Raw genomic sequence first — 20,714 nt, 5'->3', positions numbered from 1 at the left:
GCATTCTAACCACTGGGCCATCTCGCCTCAAATAATATATAATTATTCATCAAATAATATCATTCAATCGTTATGATATTTTGCATACACGTTGTACACAAAAGGCATAACTAACCTGACACATCCTCCTACATTTACCAGTACTTACAAGTACCTGCGCAAAAGCAAAGCAACGAGCGGAAACTAGTTAATAAAAGTAAGTCAATCTAACGAGTAAGCCAGCGGGATATTCAAGATATGCTTTCTTTACTTATTGACATGCTGTAACAATTGATAAAAAAACACAAACTCTTTGGAATACCCGCCGCTTTGAAATGAGTTTCGTATGTATTTTCTTATCGAAAAACCCCCTCTGAGTACATTTTATTTACGTACTTATGTACATTTATTTGTTGTTAATTAATCTAAGATATACTTAACATCAATTAAGAATGATGAACTAAGTATTAAAAACATTAAAAAAAATATCCATATTACTTCAACCACAGTGACATTAAATTAAGCATTACCCTTGTAGTATTATTTTATTATATTTTAATTTTTTTTTTCAAATGAAAGAAGAAGGTTTTTATCACTGATAGAAAGATAGAAATTATTCTTGAGTGCTATAGCGTCTAAATTATATTGATAGCAGAAAGTTGTATGTCTTTCAGAATTACTCCTTAACAAACATAACTAACACTAACTACTAACTTTGAACACAATTATTTTATAAACCTTACAATATAATAACAGAGAAATGTAATGTAATAGCTGTTTGTATTCGAGCTTATTTACTAACTAGGAAAAAACATATAAAATGTAGCGTATATACTGTTGACTGCTGGCCGTTGATTCGAGTCTTGATCTGTGTTGAATCTTAAAAATCTGGCTGTAAAATCAAGTCGTACTTATAAAATTCCATTTAATCTAAATCGAATCTATCCATCCTATTAAATAAATGTTTTTTAATCTTGTAATATTTATCACAATATGATAAATGGTATTTCAAAAGTACAAGAACGATTATTATTTTAATGAATTTATAATTTATATCTATACAAATATTATAAAGCAAGAGTTTGTTCGTATGAATACGATAATCTACAGCCTATCAATCAATTTGAGCAAATGCATTTGCGCTAGATACCTCTTTTATTGAGGAAGGTTATAGTAAGGAACGAAGCAGTAACATTTCAATTCTAAACCTTTACAACCATGGCGCCCAATGTCAATTATAGCACCAATAAGAGGTTAAAACCACTGTGTAAACCTAGTCAATTCATAATAATAAAAAAACACCTAAAATAAATATCCTAGACATTAAAGATAATAGTTATTATAGCTGTTAATTTCCGCTTCGAGAACATTTAAAATATTAATATACCGAAAGGAATTGAGGTCGTATGGATTTACGTGTTTACTAAAAACAACGTGAACAGATAATATAAGAATAAGAATTCAGATAAAAACGCTTCATCGTCCGCTCCATAAAGGGCACAACCTTAAAGGACGAACAACGCATATATAAAGAAAGTATCGCGCCTGAAAAACATAGTTAACATTGTTAGGAAACTCGATTCAACATTTAAAATGGTAATGAAGCCAGTTCTTTTGTTACTCGCTCTCAATTTAATTGACAATAGTCACAGCTGGATATTTAATAATATCGATTACAAATTGTTGGAAAATAATCTCCTTGAAGATAAAAATCGAGATATCGGTAACGAATTGTCTGCGGAGGATTTAATGAACCTAAGATTCAATCTCATATATCCAGGTTCGTAAGTATTTTTTAATATTTATCTGTGTATATTTTTGTCGTTGTTAGACCACATTATTTATAATTATTATTTTAATATGCTACTAATTTATTGGTAGACAACATTATATTATGAATTGTAATTAATATTTTATATATTCAACGGTTTGTTGGTATAAAGGTATATAAACGGGACATATGTTTTCGAAATATCAATTTTAACAGCAGCCTCTCCCTTTGAGGAGAAGGTTGGAACATGTTCCACTACGCTGTTCCAATGCGGGTTAGTGCAATAAACATGTGGCAGAATTAATACACATGTGGCAGAATTTACAAATAATATTAAGCAACTTGATTATTTTTAACATCTTGCGATAACTGAAAATATGTCAAATGTGTTATTTTTTGTTTGATAAGATTAGTCGCCGATTTATAATTTTGTATACGATAGTTTCGACACTTCACTTCAGAAAAAAAATGCATAAATGATCATAAACAATCATAATCATCAGTGCCTCCATTTACAACATAAAGTTTTGTAGAGTGGAGTTACGTTCTGAACCGGTGATTCTCCGTTAGACGTAAATTAGGAACGGTGGATTTTACTGAGGACCCATTTAATGTTTACCAATTAAAATTAAAACAACAACTAATTTAAAAACAATAATTTGATTACTTAATGCACCTAGTATATTATTCATAAGACTACTTGAGCTTAATCTAGCATTATTCTGGTGCTAATTTCAAATCTTAACAATATTATCAATCAAGTACAAGTGCGTAAGGAATCTCAGAAGAAATTATTAGACATCAATAATTGTTCTATTACACGCAACGGACTTACTTGCTCATGTTACTCGAGGTGTAATTTGACACAGTTAAGATGTTCAAGTACTTAGGGAGCTGGCGAATATTGCGGTGTCTCCACGATTTGCTCGCGTTGCATAACGACTGCGACTAAAGTTCAGATCAATACAAATCGATTAGATTCCATCAATAATGGTCCAACGTCAAACGTCCAACGAATAACGTCGACAAATTTGTAGTAAAACATTTCAAATCGTACTAAAATGAACAACAATAACAAGCGAAGTAAAATATCGTACAAATTCAATTTTCCCTTCATCAGGTACGAAATGGTGCGGACCAGGAAACATAGCAGATGATTATGACGATTTGGGTACAGCCCAGGAGGCCGATATCTGCTGCAGAGATCACGACAATTGCCCTGACACAATACCAGCGGGGGAGACGAAACACAACTTGACAAACGAAGCGTATTATACAAAGTTAGTACATACTTCGATGTACTATTTCTCTATGAACAAGTATTTGACACAACTTTTTTTTCAAGTTCTCTTAGGAAGTGGTTTGAGTTACTTCTTACAATGCCAGTATATTTTAATGAAACTGACTTTATCATCAATTTCTTTGCTTGTCTACTATTCTATAACAAATTAAAAAATTAGCATTAAATTCTTATTTTAAATTAACGCAGGACTGACAGACGTCATGTCTTTGATTATTAATAAGTCTATTAATACACCTGTGAATTATAAAAAAATTAATAGACTGGCAAAGAGGAGAATGCATTGAAATAATAGGGGCCAACAGTTGGCTACTAAGCATACGCAGGCTAGTCAAGTAGTTAGGCGAAAGACAAGTATACTGTCACGCAAATCGAGATAATATTTCGCGTTGAGACGCGATGATCTGAACCGATGATTACGGGTTTAAATCTAGGCAAGCAACAATTACATTTTCATGTACACAATTTGTGTTTATAATTTATCTCCTGCTCGGCGGTGAAGGAAAACATCGGGAGTGACTAATTTCAAATTAATTTTGCCACAAGTGTATCCCCCAAACAGCATTGGAGCAATGTCTTCGAATGATCCAAACCTTCTCCTTAACGAGAGAGGAGGCCTTAGCCCAGTTGTGGGAAATTTGCAGGCTGTTAATGTTGTTGTTATAAATAAATACAATGATAATAAACATTTAATACAGGTTCTATTTTTGAAATGTTTCTTTTTTTTATTTGTGAATTGATTGTTGAATTAAATGCGGGTTAATAAATAAGAACTAAATGTACACTATGCTGATAAATTTGATATTTAACCAAGGTTTTTTTATGTAACTCTATTAAGCAGCGTGCACACAAAATGTTGTCATTGTACATAAGCAACTCTTCTGAAATGACTACTGCTAGTGCTATCGATATCCTGAATAGGCTAATTACTACTTACTTACTTACTAATTATCGATAATCAAAGTATCGATAGTAGTGCAACATTGATACTAAATGTCAAAAATTGCCGCCAAAACAAAAAGTTTTTTTTTTATTTCACAGATTGAGCTGCGACTGTGATGAGAAATTCCGACAATGTTTGCGAAGCGGTAACACGAAGTCGACGACTACAGTCGGCTTGATGTACTTCAACATAATCGGGACGCAATGCTATAGAAAAGATTATCTCGTCACGGGGTGCGTGAAGCAAGGAGGGTAAGATATTTTAATGTAATTTCTTTAAATATATATTTTCATGACTTTTGATTTTTTGTTGTAACGAATTAAACGAAATCAAATATTGTTATTTAAAGAATGATTATTTATCTGTTGGTTCGTAAAATACGTATTTACGTAAACGATGTACTGCGTGGTTAAAACAAAAGAAAAAAAAGTATCAAACAGTATTAATTTTTTTTTATCAAGTAAGTGAAATATTGGCGCGTTTTTTTTTTTAAATTAGTTATGTTTAATTATATTCCAAACTTCGATATTTCGATTTATTATATCATCATATTAAATTAAAGTAATATAATAGTAATATCTCATCTACCGGTAGCATATAAAAAAAAAACATTTAATAATTTCCCTTGAACGTAATAATACTTTCATGTAAAACCTTTTTCAGGTGGCTAAACACAAAGTGTGTTGAATATTCATACGACACAACCAGTGAGATGAGATACCAGTGGTTTGACGTGCCCAACTATGAGTACTAAGTACATTTTTAACATATGTCTAGAGCTCAAAAAGCAATGGAATTACGGCTATGTTGTTGGAAAACCAGTTTAACTTGACACGTTGACAGCGTGCCACCGCATTCTCTTATATTAAATGTATTTTAATCTGTATAAGCACACGTATTACGTTTGTAATTTTTAAATATTTATGTCGTCTTATTATTGTGTGAACTGTAAGCGTTTATTATATAATTAGTTATTTTAATATCATATAATATCATGGAAACCAGTAAGAAAAATTAAAGAATACGAACGTAAATACCAAAGTAAATAATAACGTGATTGCCTTCTTCTAATATGAGTTCAAAAGATTTGTTCACATTTTAAGTATATTTTCATGTTTTTTTTTTCGTTATTAACTTTATTTAACTAATTATTAACTTAATTGTAAATCATGATCAAGGTACGAAGCATTATTGAATACCTAATGAAATGTATGAGTTTCTGTCAAGGAATTATTATTATCAGGTGTAGTTAGAAAGTTGATAGTGTGTAATATCCTTATTTTGACAATCACGTTAATCTATCCTACACTTCATCTCTCTCCAATCTCCGAAACAGTCTGGTTTCGTCACGTAAAATTGTATTCCATACGCATTCGTTTTTTAATTATTTTTTCTTAATTTTAACGCAGTTATTTTCAATTCACTGCTAAGACACAAATCATTCAGCAAGACATTACTTTTAAAACATTACTTATAAAATACAAGACTGAATATCATAACCAAATATGTTTTAAATTTAAGTGTTTTTCTTTATTAATTATTGTCATCTTATTAAAATTTTTCAATATGGTTTATAATCACCCGCCACAGTATTTATTGTTGTGTTATATTATTTTGTTACGTTAGTATTAAAATCGTTTAAATTAAAAAGTTTACAACTTATTGTAACTATGTACATGAGTTTTTTATTTATATTTTTACCCCTCGAAATCTATCTGGACATTTTAGACATCATGTTTAATCAATATTAATAATAAAAATGTTAAAGTAAATCTATCTATCGCTCTACCAGACCAAACCACTGAACCGAATCTGATGAATTTTTTTTATTGTGATGTGAGATATACTTTGTAGACATGTTTATATTATTTTTTGATTATCGAAGTATCTACAAGTTTATTTTTTATTTTTCAATTATATGCTGTTGAAGGTATAATATAAAATAAATACAATAAATAAAGAAGCGGCATTTGTATCATTTAATATGTCGCAGCGTATTTGGTACATTGTTTAGAGTTTTATTTATTATAGATTGTCATAATTCATCATTAATTATAATTAATATACAACTTTTCATAATCAATTATGCTTTTCATGATTTCACGATTAATATACAATAATTATATTATATTATGTCGTATAAATAACCATACACATAGGTACATGGAATATAGATATGGGTACAGTATTATAACAATGTATAAACAAGTGAACAACTTTGAACGCTGTTAGACGTAACACTAGAATAATTATTAATAGAAAAACCTCAATTAACATCAGGTCATACATTTATAGGTAGATATGTAGCCTGGAGGCTGGAGCTTAGCTAATATATTATGTATTTGTCACTCGCACGATTATTTACAACCGTTGTAACATACACGAATGCGGCGGTTTCGATATGCAACGATTTAAATATCGAACTACAAATTTATTATCATTATTATCATAGTATTTTATAAACGAATATAAACGTTTTAATAAGAATAATCAAAGAGAGATTACGTCGTTCGATTAGTTTTTTTTTTTGGTTTTTTTTAATTCTATTTTCGAAAATTAAGAACAATTATAAAATGTTCTGAAATGTAAAATTTATTATCTGTAATTTCATAGAAAATTGTCGCGTTCCGTGACATTTACACAATGCACAGCGAAACCGCCTTTATAATATTGTGGAGTAAACAGCACGGCTTAAACATGTTAATACAATATAAATGGTTAATCTAAGAATCGCAAGCTAACTCTGGATTTATACGTGAAAAGATTTAAGTACTCGATAATGTCATTGGTTAAATACAAAGCGATTATAAGGACTTAATAGAGAATCCCTTGTACGAAGTGAGCATCGAAGTAGCCTACAGTTCAAGCAACCTTATCGAACAATATGTACAACAACGATTTAAATAGGTTTGTCTTTAATGATCGTGATTTGAGACATGAAGAATTTAAAAAAAAAGTTCGTTACCATAGACATTAATTGTCAAAATAAATTATAGAGCCCATAGATACTGAAACTGTAAGTTCGTTAAATGGATTGTTACATTTCTACAAACCTTCAATAGATCATTTTGATCTAAATATATATATCATATATTCAACCATCAAAAAGAACCTATCATATGTGATACAAACTCTGAGAATTACAAAAAAGGTTAAGTCATAAATTTATTGTATCGAAGATAAAGTATTAATTTCAATAACAGACAAACATCGTTGATTGTTAAGTATTTATACGATACATAACTGGTTTGTAATTGGTTATTTCATAATTTAAATACCATTGACAAAATTTAAAAAATAATACACTATCATAAAAGTATACTATTGTATAGTGGCTCGATACGTAAGGTCTTTGCCTACATATAATTATGTTGAAACAGAAAAACTCAAAATCTAAGCAAATAAAAAAACACTCATTCAAAAACTTTTGAATGAGGGTTTTTTATTACTTTTAAACATACATTTTGTTATAAATGTATTCAAAAAATTAAAAGAGGACTTAAATTAATTTTATTTTGACCGACAATTTTGATACCGTTTTTTTTCTTCATTAAATGTCTTTAAAAAATAATTCCAAAGACAGTAATGTAAAAATCCTAATTAAAAAAAAGTGGTGAATTTGTATTATTTATTTCCATCATATTGCAAATGTGTGTTGTTTTTTCCACTCCACCTGAGCTTTACTTTCTGTTTGGCAAACTCCGATCAACGGATCAAAGTTAAAAAACATTGAAAACAGTTCGAATGTGATAAAATGACGCAATTATTTTAATTACATATTAATGGAAAGATGGTATCACGTCTACTATCACAGAATATTAATTTTTTTGGAGTGGGGATTTGAATGTAGCGTTTTATTTTAACTATTGAACTTACAGAAAAATCTTAGTATTAGTTAAACGGCTGTTGAACTGTACTTTTAACATACCTATATTATATTCAAATGTACATACAATGACAATTATATTAAGTAACACAACTTACAGTATGTGAACATTGAATATAGAGTAATATTAATGTTATTTTAAATTTTAAAATATATTTAAAATTTGTGATTCAATATATAACATTATCATAAACATTTGGAACAGTTAATATATTTCACGTGCGCGAGTCCCTAGTTGCAAAGTAGCAACTGATGATCGGTTTCATCGTTTCTGCAAGGACGGTTGCAGGTTCGAATTCGTACCACAAAACACGGTTTCATCGACCATTTTACCTTGGTAGAATCGTTTATTAAGCACTTTCCAGACATGTGCTTACGCAAATGTGTAAGGCAAAGAACTGTTTAATTTAGTTAACAAGACAACTCTAGCGATCGGTAACTTAATACAGAAGGAAATATACAGTCTAACCAAGTTAAAGTAAGGAATATCAGTTAGACATTTCATTAAACAAGATATTTCGTATTTGAATGCGAAAGAAAATACTGTAATGTGGAGGATCATTTTAGGAATATGAGCAGCGGCGACACGTAACACTTTGTTATATGCTAAAGTAACATCCTGGTGCTACTTAATTTTACGGAGAGAGTATGCCATGCCTGAACAAAATGTATCCTCCACAACATACTAAATATACCTAAAACTAAGCTAACAGACGGGAACAGATCAGATAGATAGAAAACATTACATGTAACTATAATTCCAGGTGTTTAACTTTCAACCGTGCGTACTATCGAGACCACTAAATATTTGAATATTCACTAAACTGTGCGTTTATTGAATTTTAATTTTTAATTATTTACAACATTCCTTATATTAGATCGGGTTAGGGGAAAACCGAATGGCCTAAAGTAGAAAAATTCGATATACAATGCGGCCGTGATAAATTTTAGCCGGGCAGACAGCAGTAGAACCCCCTTTAGAGGCGATACACAAATAAAATAGTCGAATTCACGTACAAGAAGGCCCTAGAGGCCGTAACGCCGACATTATTTGCCGCCGAGGCCGAACTTCATGAAGATGAGTTCCTTCCCCTTGCTGAGGATGTCCCCGCCGGGCGCGGTCATCTCCGAAAACTTCTGCATGAGGTTGGGTTGAGACGTCGGGGGTTGAGCTTGAGAAATGGGTTGCGCGGTCGGGGCCGGGACCACGGCCGGGCCGCCGCGCCGCGCGGGCGACGTGCTGACCGCCGTCGTGGTGCCAATGGGCGGCATGGCGGTCAGCGCGGCCGTGGACCCCGGGGATTGAGCGGTCGGCGTGCTCACGTTACCAGCGCTCGTTCGCGCGATCGTGGTCGCCTGCGGAGCGCTCACCACGCCTCTCCCCCTCGCCTGCTGCACTCACACATACACAAAGGTTCATGAAACACATATATCGTTGCGAGAGCCAAACTCTCCGCGTCAGGCTCGGAATTCATTTTAATGAAACTAGCATCGTAAAGATAATTGTAATTAATGCAATTCCATGATATCTAGCGAATCTGAACTATTCGCTTCTATTCAACTACTGATTAATGTGAATGGACATGTCTGATAAATTATCAAGTCTGTTATTTAAAAATTGGGTATCTATTCTAGGGAAGATTATTTTGGTAAATTTTGAATATTATTGAAAATATTTTTCATAAGGTAAATATTTATATAAATTCATGCATTAAACTATAATACTGACAAAGTACGATGTACAAATATTAATGCATGCAAACACGAAAGCGAATTAAATAATTAGAAAAAAAACTGTTGCTCAAAATTTTATAACTGTATACAAAACTTTTTGATTCTATAGCGTATAGCGAAGTGAAATCATATGCAAGTATAGAACACCATGCATTGGATAAATTATAGAAAGTAAAATAGATTCATTCGCTAGACGATTACTTTCACGAAATTCCTTGTCTTTCCTCGTAATGATATTAAGTAAGAATAAAGCTCGAATTATCTTTGAAGATCAACATTTGGCATCATAAGCGTAGTCGTCTAGTCGTGGATCACATTCACAGGCTTCCGAGAATCAGTCAACGTTAAGGTAAATGGGTAATGCTATATGATGTACGTGAAGTATACGCCAGTGTAGTATTGTTCCAGTTCTGTATGATATGGTCCAGTATGAGATGATATAAAGTGTACATAAACTTCAACGATTAGTCCATAAGTTTTGGTCAACATTATCTCCGGACGATTCGCCCACAAAGCTATACACTGGGCGTAGATGAAACGCAACCAAATAATAAAATAGAAGAAAAATAACATAATAAAATGAAAACAGTGAAAATCTAAAAGTATGAAGTGGTAGTCGAACTAAAGAAAAATGACTAGCATCATTGCGTAATCTGAAAGTATTGTTGTGGGGTCAATAAACTGTATAAACGGTAATATTTTTACCTGAGAATTCGCCTGTTCTGGATTACTGGCGCATGTGTTGTGGTCTAACTGAGAAGGGGGGAGAGGGCAGGCATCTAGCGAACAGACAATACACACAACATATAAGTGACCACAGACAACCACTCGAATCTTGGATCACACATCACGCACGTCGTGGACTCTGTGCATACTATGTTGCGTGTATTTGACCAGCCTACCTCGCGTGAGCTAACGTGACAGCTATCCGACAAAACAGGGAAGTTGTGATAAAATAAAAACAGAATAGATAGTCAGAAAGAGAATGCGAAATAAAATTAAGTTGCCCTGAAGGTAACGCTGAAAACATTAACGAAGTTTAGTTTCATAGATTTCGTGTTTCGCTGTATCCTCTAGTTACCGCGTGTATAACATCGATGTCTGTGACTGTGTAATCCAAGATAGTGTTTTTCAGCAAAGTGTACACCAAGAGTCTTTGTGCTCCGTGGATTGCAACCGGACTCGCGTTTGAGATATTTATTTGCACTTGACGCTGTAAAAGTGTTAGGTTATTTCACAGAGTAAGTTATCGTTTAGTTTATCAAATTCCTCAGTGTCGTTTATAAGTTAGCAAGGTATTAATTTCGGCAAGCAACAACTCGCAATGCGAGTCCTGTGGCAATCGTTAAACCGTGTACAGAGAAGATGATAGAAGTTTCCAGAGCGAAATAGCGAGCGTCTTTCAGTAGTCACACAGCAAGTCCAAGGTGCAAACATGAAACACTCAAAGCTCTTAGTGATCAGAATTAACCCTGATCATCAGCTGAACTTACCTAAACGATCTTATTTTTTTTTATCTAACAGGGAGAGTAACTATAACAGCGAATATTGAAAAGCCGTTCGCGGCTCTACACAATACATTACGCAAAAGTGTGGTAAATCATACCTGCTCTTCGCTGATGGTTTCTTTGTGCAGGAGCAACGTTTTCCCGTGGCGGAGGGGGAGGGCCTCGTGCGCCGGGACCGGTCGGGACGCCGCGCCCGCGTCCCTGACCTCCCCCAGGAACACTTGATCCTGCGACTGCTGTTCTACCACCAGCCGCTCCAGGACCTATATTATATTGTAAGTAATGAAATAAAATTCCTTTTTATTAACATACTTTTTCGACACCGGCCAAAAGATGATTTTTAACATCAATTAAGTATGAAAACTCAGTAAAGAGGTCTGGCTTTGGAACCATTGATTGAGACCCTAACTGATGTATGTATTTTATTTTTACTAAATAAAAGTTTTATATTCAAACCTTGACCGGGCTGTCCCTGTCCATATTGGTCGGTGGCTTCCGTCAAGAAGTTACTGGGTACCAAGCCTCTCAAACCATCGATTTCTGCCATAAAGAAACCGTCGTCGTCCATATCGCCATACACGAGAATGATCTGACCCGTTTGAAAGCTCAATTCCGCCTAAAATATTCAACACGAACAATTGCACAACAGGATATGTATTTTAAACTGGTTAATTATTTAAATTGGTACTTACATCAGCATCGACATTAGGACTTAGTTCCTGAGGATCGTAGTCGTAGAGAGCAACCATACGTCGGACTGGTTGTTGGGTGTAGGCATCCGACCATCTGTCCCGAGGCTTTGCGGCAGCTTGTCCAGTCGCTTCCTGTTCTGATACTTCCACGACCATGTTGTGGGGAACATAGCCACGACGACCGCGGCACTCCCCCCAGTAGAAGCCATCAGCATCTTTGTCGCCCCAAACCTGTTATCATTCATTATTAACAGACCCCGCTTTCCTATTGGACACTTTGGGCAAGTGCCCAGGCCCTGCGTTCGATAGAGGCCCCTTTAGATCAAATGAATAAGTATAATATAAATATGTAGTTCTTAATAAAAAATAATCTATAACCTTGTTTATCTACTTTCTTTATCTATTATAACAAAATAGTGTTCTGTCAAAGTCATGAGAGCCCCATTATCCCAACATGCCCCAGGCCTACTATTAGTTAAAGACGGTCCTGATTGTGAATACATATTATATATTTGAGAGAAGGTCCTTATTTTAGGCTATTTTTATTTCTCGCTTAAAAATACCTTTATTGTGTCTCCATCGCTGAAGGGTAACTCTTCATCACAACTCTCAGGATTAGGACTCATAGTCACTGGATCGTAGTCAAACAATGCCACGAAGTAACGACATCTCTTTGATTGTTGGTGACTTTGAGGTTGACGCTGCCCCGGCGGAGGACCTCTAGGGCCTACTGGTGGACCAGGACGTGGGCCATATTGCTGAACTTGGCCTTGTTGGGTTTGTTGAACTTGCTGCGGTGCAAACGAATATTTATTATAGTAGCAATTATGAAAAGTTTGTCATAACGTATTGTTTTATGTAATGTACATTTTTTAACAGAATTGATTGTAATGATACAACATAAATAACCTGGTGAGGATTAGGAGGACGCCCTCGTTCGTGGTGATTCCTGGGCGGAGGGTTCTGATACTGCTGTGGCTGCCCAGGGAATTGGTTCGGTTGGTTACTTTGAAACTGGCCGCCCTGTTGATAGGGGGGTTGCTGCGTGCCATGGTAGGCTTGTGTATTCTGGTACTGCTGACCCGAAGGCTGCTGCGACGCTTGTGCAGGTTGGGACGGCTGCTGCTGACGTCCGTACGTACCAAGACATTAATAAGGTTAGATTTTCCATATCAAAGCCCACAGCAATTTATCAAGCTTCACAGCCATATAAGTTTGGCGTATGCGATCAAAAGCAAAAAATACTTTACCTTTCGTTTACATAACATTCCGCTGAAACTCTATTGAATCCCCATGCACAACGAAAGCTAGCGTGCAGCACTTACATTTGAAACCATATATCATCCACAGCACAAAATTTCCGAAAGTTGATAGCGTTGGATGCACGTTAACATAATTTGATATATATTTCAATTCAAGATGTTTATTTACGAGTATACTGTTCTTAAACCTTGTTTCAACAGAGTAAAGTAAAGAGTCGATGAAAGGAGTACTGAGAACGAGTTGAAGCCAAGACAGCATGCAGGAACAGTCATACAAACACGCCGCGCATGCTCAGATGGTATGATTCTGTTTCGAGTGCTCTGTGGGGAATCTGTCTGCTACCTATCTGGGCGGTTAAATTACGTGTAACAAGACCTGGGTAGTGTCGGACGTGAACCTGTGTAGTGTGTAGAACATCGGGGACGTGAAGATAACAACACAGAACAACGAAAAGTGAAAACATGTGTCTCGGAAGTTCCGCATAAAATTGAAAGAGAAGAGAGCAAAGTGAATAGTGCTAGCACATGGAGAGCACATCGATGACAGCTAGGAGAGATCGCAGACCTGCGGGCGGCGACGCGACGCCTCCTCGTCCTCGCTACCGGCCTCCACCGCTCCCTCTTTAGTGATTTCGATGGCCGGTATCCCCGATTGCTAATAGGTACCACACGGTCATTCAACATATCATTGATAACAGTAAATGAACATGATTATGATTGTGATCGAGTGTGATCTGATGATTCTTTTCTGTAACATTAACCGCTGAAGCAAGAACTAATCAGTTAAGCGGACGAGGATATAAGTATGAGTAAGAAGGATATACAAACACAGTTCAGTATATGAAGGCAATATAAATAGAGCAAGTGAAGCCGCGTTTTGAAGCCGAAGTGAAAAGAAAAGGCTGTAGTGAAAGCGTTCCCTTGCTTTCAGTCTGTCATAATACAGGCGCATGAATATTGAATTTCGTATCTTCATATGTAACGTATGATCTACAAATGACGTGTAAATGGTTTATTAGTCTTATACCTAATGATACTCGTATCTGAGTTGTGTTATGTTAACGATATGACTATCTGGTATGTCTTTCAGTACACTGTTGCTTTCTCTCGTTCATATAATGTCTATAGAAAAAAATAATAAATAATATTATAAATATTCATTTCAAAGACCAATTCCATAAGGTTTTAGACTATTTGATTTTTTAATCTCTAATCATGTTTCCAAGTCTAATTAGCTATGATATGTATATTTTAAGGTCTAAACATATGAAACTCTTTAAGTTTATTCAATAAATGAATATGCATATAAGTTAGCTAACGAGTACTTTTCGTCTACGGTTAAATATTGTATCTGTCTACTTTGATATGTACAAAAGCATACTTAAAAAATATTGTCATATGTATGGATTATAAATTGTCTACGTAAGTAAATACGCATATTACGATACTATTAAAATACGAGCACACTGTGTAAAAATAATAATAAAAAAAATTAAACTAATAAATTAAATAAAAAACACTCCCAAAATAAAAAAAAGTCGTAAAGTTCTAAACAAAACGTGTCAAGATTTCGAAATAAATATAAAAATATATATAAAAGACGTGTTAAAATTCCTTACCGAAGGGGTTATTTTGTCGAATATACTCTTTAGGAGGCCTGTGCCGAATCCGCTCGTGGGCTACGGAAAGGTGTATAATAGTTATGTGAGAGAGAGAGGTTATTACGCTGCACGTTAATTCAATGAGCTCGATGAGAGATACTGTGTCACAAAGTACAAGCTCTTTATTTGTCTAAGTATAGGTATCTGTAGGGTGTCGTGCGCTGTTAGGTATCGGCCAGTAGCACTAGAGTCTACAGATCTAGTCGCAAGCAAGAAACATTTAATTTTGAACGCTCGAGCCGAGTGCATAGCTATAGGTAATAATCAATGGCGCGCGTGGTTGTGTTTGATTCGTTTGGCAAATAAACTACTCGACATTTAGAAGATGCCAGCGACAGAACCACAGGAGAAAGTATGTATAAAGAGTGCAGTTTGCAACACCGATATTACGCGAAAGGCTATTTGTTAATGCATCATTTCACAACTGTATAATTCTGATTATAGGATTTTTTTTAGTTCGAGTTGAGTGGAATGGTCATGACACTTCTACAAATAGCTTTTCCCGTACGTAGAGCATATGACATTGATTCTCATAAAACAACTAAGAAGACACAAATGGAAAGACCGGAAATGAAAATAAATAAAATACGAAGCTTCTTATACACATTATAAATACATTAAATAATGTATAAATACTGGCCAAATGATTATAGATTTTACACACAATATATTATACGACACTGATTTGCGAACTAAATATACACAAAGTGCTGTGCCCACATTATACAGTTCAATGATAAAATAGTACGTAACATAACATCACCATTCTGTTAATAAAATAAATAAAATTCGATAAACAAAGCGTTACAATTTATTAAGGAAATATATTATTGAAAGCTGAAAATTTAATTTAATTAAAATGTTACGATATTACTTTGTTATACATTTATTTATTATAAAATTCAAATATTCCAAAAAAATGTATGTACATAGTAACATTAAACGAAAGATAATTTAAATTAATTTTCACCTGAGTCGTTTGTGGATCGTGACGATTGCTCGTTGGGAATATCTCTTTGTCCGATAGATTTTCGTCGTGTTCTATCACTTGCTGGTGTTGTTGGTAAGGCTGGGGGCGCTGGCCTCGGTAACCGGGCGTCGGCTGCGTGACACCAGGGCCCGGTCCACGGGGGACTCTCGAAGCAACCCCTCGGAGCACAGCAGGAGGTATGGGAGTTGGAGCACTATCACTCGACTGGCTGTCCCGCGATTTGGTTCGCACCTGTAACCCATAACAGCTAAATACCTATATCTAACCTTTTGCACGCTTCGTTCGTGAAATAAAAAGGATAATTTTATAATAGCACACAACGCCTTGTGCCGTTGACGGAAATAATATGTGCGTATATCAACAACACAGCGCTCAAGTAGCCAGTCTAAGCCTTACAGTACTCACAGTGACACATTTCGGATTGAGGCCGATCAATTTGCCAATGTCGATGAGAGCATGATCGCCAGTCGGCGAATCGACATCGGTCACCTTCTTCCCGTCGGCATACACCGCGTACCCCGTAACAGGCCCAGAAGCGGGAGGCCGAAGCACCGGCTGCCACGTCACAAGCAGTGTGCCGTCCTGAGGTCCAGCTTCCACCTGCGACACCGCACCAATCACCACCAACAATCCAGCTATTTTCGTAAGGCCAATTGGTTTATGACAATGTATTCATATATACTATTAAGCCACATCGAGGGAGGATCGACAAAACAAAGGGAGTACTAAGCTACCAACAACGTGAGCGAAGTCAATCAAAATTTGTCCTGGCGCTGGATTAATGGTTGCGATTGACGCGACTTCCTCGAAATTTTCCATTGTGCCGCGTGCTTTGAGGTCGTGATAGTACTCGAAAGGGGCGGGGTCGTGTATGACTTGTGGAATCGTTAATGTTAGGACTTAACCACACACTTGGTGAGCGTTGGAAAGCATTCTTTAAGTGCGTGTGCTAAAACGCTGATCGGTTATATTTCGAGAAGCAGTTTTGTAATTTATCATTATTTACATAACTGTTTCCTTTTAAGTTATTACAATCCGGATCATAAAAAATAAATATGAGCTAAATAGTCATAATAGGTAAGGTAATATTTTCATATCATGGCGAGCAGGATGTGAGTGTGAAGTGTAAAAAATTGACGAAAGCATGCTTAAGTCATCTCATGCTGATTTGATAAAATAATATTTATGTACCATTATTTCATTAGGTGGATCAGGCAGGCCTTTGGGTAAGGTTCTGAAGTCAGTGTAAGCGCCAGGGGCCTCTTCAATAGGAACCCCAGGAAGGCCCGCCCTTAAATGCTTAGCTCTGACCGTCACTCGATACTGTGTACTCGGTGAGAGGCCTGTTATCGTATGCCGATAAACACCTGGCTTTACAGTTCGAACCTAAAAGATATGCCTCGGTTAAATCTCTTAAAAACATAAATCAAAATCCTGAATGCCAAAAACAAGAAAAATTATAAGACCCTGTTAATTTTTACAGAATAATTATCTTACTTCGACATTATTAACACAGACGACGTGTTGATGGTTAGAATTTGCTGGCAACCATGATATCACAGCTTGGGAACACGTGACTCCACTAGCCCTCACACAGGTAGGGCCCATGTTCCCAGTGTCTCGTCCTATAACCATGGTGCAGGCCGCGTCCCTCGACGTACGCCGCGTAGCTGTTACTGAACGGACGCTAATTCGATGTGGCTTTGGAAACATAAAACATTCAGTCAGTGTAGTAATAAACACATAAATAAAACAATAAAATAATTATCGTCAATTTCGAAAAAGTAATTAAGAAAAATATGAAATAAAAACGTTGATGAAACTAAATGTGATTTTACTAAATAAATAAAAGTTAAAAATATAAACAATACCTATTATATCAAAGATAATTACATTAATTAATAATCAATTATTCTATAAATAACGACTCACTCGATTAGCGTCTACGCCTTCGACCAAAGCGCGTGTACGCTCCGTTGCCTTGACGGTGGTTTTGAGGACGCCATCGACGTAGACATGGTAGCTTTCGATATTCGCTTGCTGGACTCCTTCAGGCGCCGTCCAACCAATCAGCACGGACTTGTTGAGCTGTCTCTCGAGGGTGAGCTGGCGTGGTGCAGGCACTAGCGACGAGAAAAACAGCTTGGCTGTTCAGGTCCGAGGGTTGATCGCGAGTAGGAAGTTAGCCAAGCAGGCGAAGTGCGAGTGATATGCCAAGAAGCGTGCAGCGAAATCCGATGTAATAGGATGAGGCAATTAGGAAAGGATAAAGGTTTAACTATAGATTTCTATGGCTACATTATAAATAATAATTTAAATTGATTTAAAATCCTGCTATACATTGCTTGCTATCTTTAGTTCGGCATTCACTATCGCTAAAGTTTAACTTCATTAGTCATCAAACAAACTTATTTGTGCATTTTATTGTGTGTGTAAATTATCATGCGATTGGAATATATTGAAAGTTAACTAATACAAATAAATGTGTAATGAAAAATAACTACTACCAAAAATTTGATTAGGGTACGACTGTAAATACCTAAAATGTCTAGGTACTTACTACTGTGGAATTTAGTGGTGTCTGTGTGTTAGGAAACTAAACTTATTTAACATACTCTAAAAATTTAATTGATGAAAAATCAAATGCTCGTTGATTTAATGGAAACACTATCTTACCATTATCATCGTCTTCAGGCCCTTCACTAATGTCTGCCATCTCACTAAGGCGTGCCACATCTCTACTAAGGGATAAATCACTTATAGCTGTGGTTGCAGTCTCATCAGCATCACGTAAAGTAGCTACGACGGCCTAATGATGCAATAAATATGAAATAAGAGCTCTTATCTTACAATTTCGAAATTGAACTCTGTATGTATGCATTACGGTTGAAGTCGAAATAAGGCAGCAATAATCTTATCGAAATTGAAAATGCAAACTCGATGTAGACAATTTAATATTTTAATACAATAGAGACAAAACAATTTTATTCAGCTCATTTTTAAAAAAGAGGTTTTATTATCACTGATCACAGCTTACATTTTCATTTTAAACTTACAAATTATTTCCCAGATTTGTTTTTGTTTCCTTCGACTTTTGGCCGTAATTATACATATATGTGATGTGTGTATGTCTCATTACCTGATGAAATTCCAATAAATCATCACCAACCAGACGTTGAACAAAATTAGCAGGAACTAGACCACGTCGTCCGTCTAACAATTCAGCATCAAGCATAGTCGCATTTGGGTCAGGTGGACCCCAAACGAGCAAATAATCTCCAGCGCAGATAGATAATTCTCCTTCGGTATTTTCGACACTAAAAAAATTACTGTCATTTATATGAATATTAATTTTATGTTCATCATAAATGGAGAAATAACCTACTCAGGTGGTTCGTATGAAAACCTCGCGATGTAAACGCAGCAACGGCCTTTTCCTGGTATGTCCAACATATCGACTTGTGGCTCAGATGGCGCACCGCCGTTCATGTAATGGGTATTTCGTACTGAAATTCAGGAATAATAGTAATTATGGCAATAGTGAAACTTTATATGTTCATGTAATGCGAAAGCTACGTACCATCTACGTCCAATATATTATTTGGTAAAAGTCTTATAGCTCTCGGACCTCGGTCATGAAGAAATGTGTCTAAATTTCCTATTCTATCAGTTCCAAATTGGCTATCTAATCCTAAATTCCAAGTCGGTTGGTGCGGTGTAACAGGCGTAGCAGCTCTAACTATTGATGGATTGTTTGTTCCGTATCTGCTTAAGCCAAGATCAATTTCATCTATGGGTTTAAGTTTAATATTCATAGTATTTGTTCCCAAGCCACTCGATAAGAGAGGATTCGTGTATGTTCCAGGTCCAGTTCCATATGCGTTGGTTCCCGTTAAACTCGTATTGAGACCTCCAATCTGTGTTCCTCCCGTTAGATTAGATAGAGCATTTCCAAGGGCACTAGGCAGATGACTTTGTATGCCAGCAAGCGTACTCGTGAGACCGCTGGATAAACTTGTCGGTGGATTGTTCAAACAGCTCGAAAGTCCTGTTCCAGCCATAGTTCCAGTCATAGAGGGGCCACCTAACGTTGATCCCAAACTCATAGCGGAAACGTTACCTGTTATATTTTGAAGATTTGACTGTAAACCAGCCAGAGTACTGGAAATTTGGCTGATATTGTTTACAAGTGGAGCAGTAACTGGGTTTGTAAAAGTAACTTGGTGGGTATTAGACAAACCAAAAGAGGCAGATACAGGGTTTGAGTAGGAAGGGTTGTGCGCACTCATAGAGTAGGCTACAGAGTTGGAGCTAGGGGCAGTGAACTGTGAGGTGGCGTGGAGTGAAGACAAAGTTGGCATTGTGTTGCTCTGACATAGAACTACGTGGCCTGAGCTCGTATACGAATGAGGCAAAGGTGACGGCGTCGGTGAATGGAACTCTCCCAGCGCCTGATTAGATCCACTTTGTTGAATACCTATAGAAAAAAAATCATAATATATCTTCATCTAATAATCGAAAACAAAAAGAAAAACAGAATATATACCGTGTGTAGTTGATCTAGAATGTTCTAATTCAGCTAAGATGCGGTTGTCTTGTTCAATCTTCGCCATGATACGTTCTATCTCAGAAGCGGGCTGAGCCACTGACGTCGTCCAAGTGGCGGTAGTTGAAGTGCCACGAGCCCGCATCGCCGATGACAATTCTAACTGCAGCTCCTCACAACGAACTGTTTCCAATGCAGCCTTACAGACAAAAATATTAATTTATTATGCGCGAATGATGGATAGTACGTCTACATTGCAAACAGCTGGCGACCTTTAAATATTCGTCTTTAACTGTTCCGTTTTTGTTTTTTTTTTTAGTTTGATGAGGGAGTGAGCCTGTGTCTCCAAGCATCAGGGACATAACATATTAGTTCCCAATGATAGCGTCTTATGGAATGGTTAATTTATCTTTCAGCTAATAGCTATAGACTGTGGTGACC

General features: G+C 35.9%; 2 protein-coding genes across 10 annotated transcripts in view; one reads left to right on the top strand and one right to left on the bottom strand.

Annotated features, from left to right (window-relative positions):
* The first annotated feature begins 1,554 nt into the window (after nucleotides 1–1,554).
* LOC124533034 (phospholipase A2-like) lies at nucleotides 1,555–5,099 on the top strand. Its single transcript, XM_047108201.1, has 4 exons — nucleotides 1,555–1,759; nucleotides 2,871–3,030; nucleotides 4,092–4,244; nucleotides 4,657–5,099. Exons 1-4 carry the CDS (start codon nucleotides 1,573–1,575, stop codon nucleotides 4,745–4,747), a joined length of 591 nt encoding a protein of 196 aa, XP_046964157.1. The 5' UTR covers nucleotides 1,555–1,572; the 3' UTR covers nucleotides 4,748–5,099.
* An 864-nt stretch (nucleotides 5,100–5,963) lies between these two features.
* The window catches only part of LOC124533192 (RIMS-binding protein 2), a 32,864-nt gene continuing 18,113 nt past the window's right edge, over nucleotides 5,964–20,714 (bottom strand). For 2 of the 9 annotated variants that reach the window (XM_047108369.1, XM_047108368.1), the window contains exons 3-21: nucleotides 20,274–20,472; nucleotides 19,308–20,204; nucleotides 19,113–19,233; nucleotides 18,867–19,044; nucleotides 18,404–18,536; nucleotides 17,660–17,850; nucleotides 17,225–17,428; nucleotides 16,919–17,113; nucleotides 16,133–16,327; nucleotides 15,707–15,958; nucleotides 14,695–14,754; nucleotides 13,641–13,730; nucleotides 12,723–12,935; nucleotides 12,377–12,604; nucleotides 11,814–12,044; nucleotides 11,578–11,737; nucleotides 11,220–11,384; nucleotides 10,319–10,392; nucleotides 5,964–9,271 (exon numbers count right to left, since the gene is read on the bottom strand). In XM_047108369.1, the coding sequence (XP_046964325.1) occupies nucleotides 8,927–9,271; nucleotides 10,319–10,392; nucleotides 11,220–11,384; nucleotides 11,578–11,737; nucleotides 11,814–12,044; nucleotides 12,377–12,604; nucleotides 12,723–12,935; nucleotides 13,641–13,730; nucleotides 14,695–14,754; nucleotides 15,707–15,958; nucleotides 16,133–16,327; nucleotides 16,919–17,113; nucleotides 17,225–17,428; nucleotides 17,660–17,850; nucleotides 18,404–18,536; nucleotides 18,867–19,044; nucleotides 19,113–19,233; nucleotides 19,308–20,204; nucleotides 20,274–20,472 (4,131 nt within the window). In that variant the 3' untranslated portion in view covers nucleotides 5,964–8,926. Of the gene's footprint in view, nucleotides 9,272–10,318; nucleotides 10,393–11,219; nucleotides 11,385–11,577; nucleotides 11,738–11,813; nucleotides 12,045–12,376; nucleotides 12,605–12,722; nucleotides 12,939–13,640; nucleotides 13,731–14,694; nucleotides 14,755–15,706; nucleotides 15,959–16,132; nucleotides 16,328–16,918; nucleotides 17,114–17,224; nucleotides 17,429–17,659; nucleotides 17,851–18,403; nucleotides 18,537–18,866; nucleotides 19,045–19,112; nucleotides 19,234–19,307; nucleotides 20,205–20,273; nucleotides 20,473–20,714 lie in introns of all 9 variants that reach the window. The other 7 variants (XM_047108371.1, XM_047108372.1, XM_047108370.1 and 4 more) reach the window with 7 other exon arrangements.

Source organism: Vanessa cardui, chromosome 10 (genome assembly GCF_905220365.1).
Source record: "Vanessa cardui chromosome 10, ilVanCard2.1, whole genome shotgun sequence".
Lineage (NCBI taxonomy): Eukaryota > Metazoa > Arthropoda > Insecta > Lepidoptera > Nymphalidae > Vanessa > Vanessa cardui.
The sequence above is the reverse complement of the archived record's forward strand: the minus strand, read 5'-3'. Positions and strand labels throughout refer to the sequence as shown.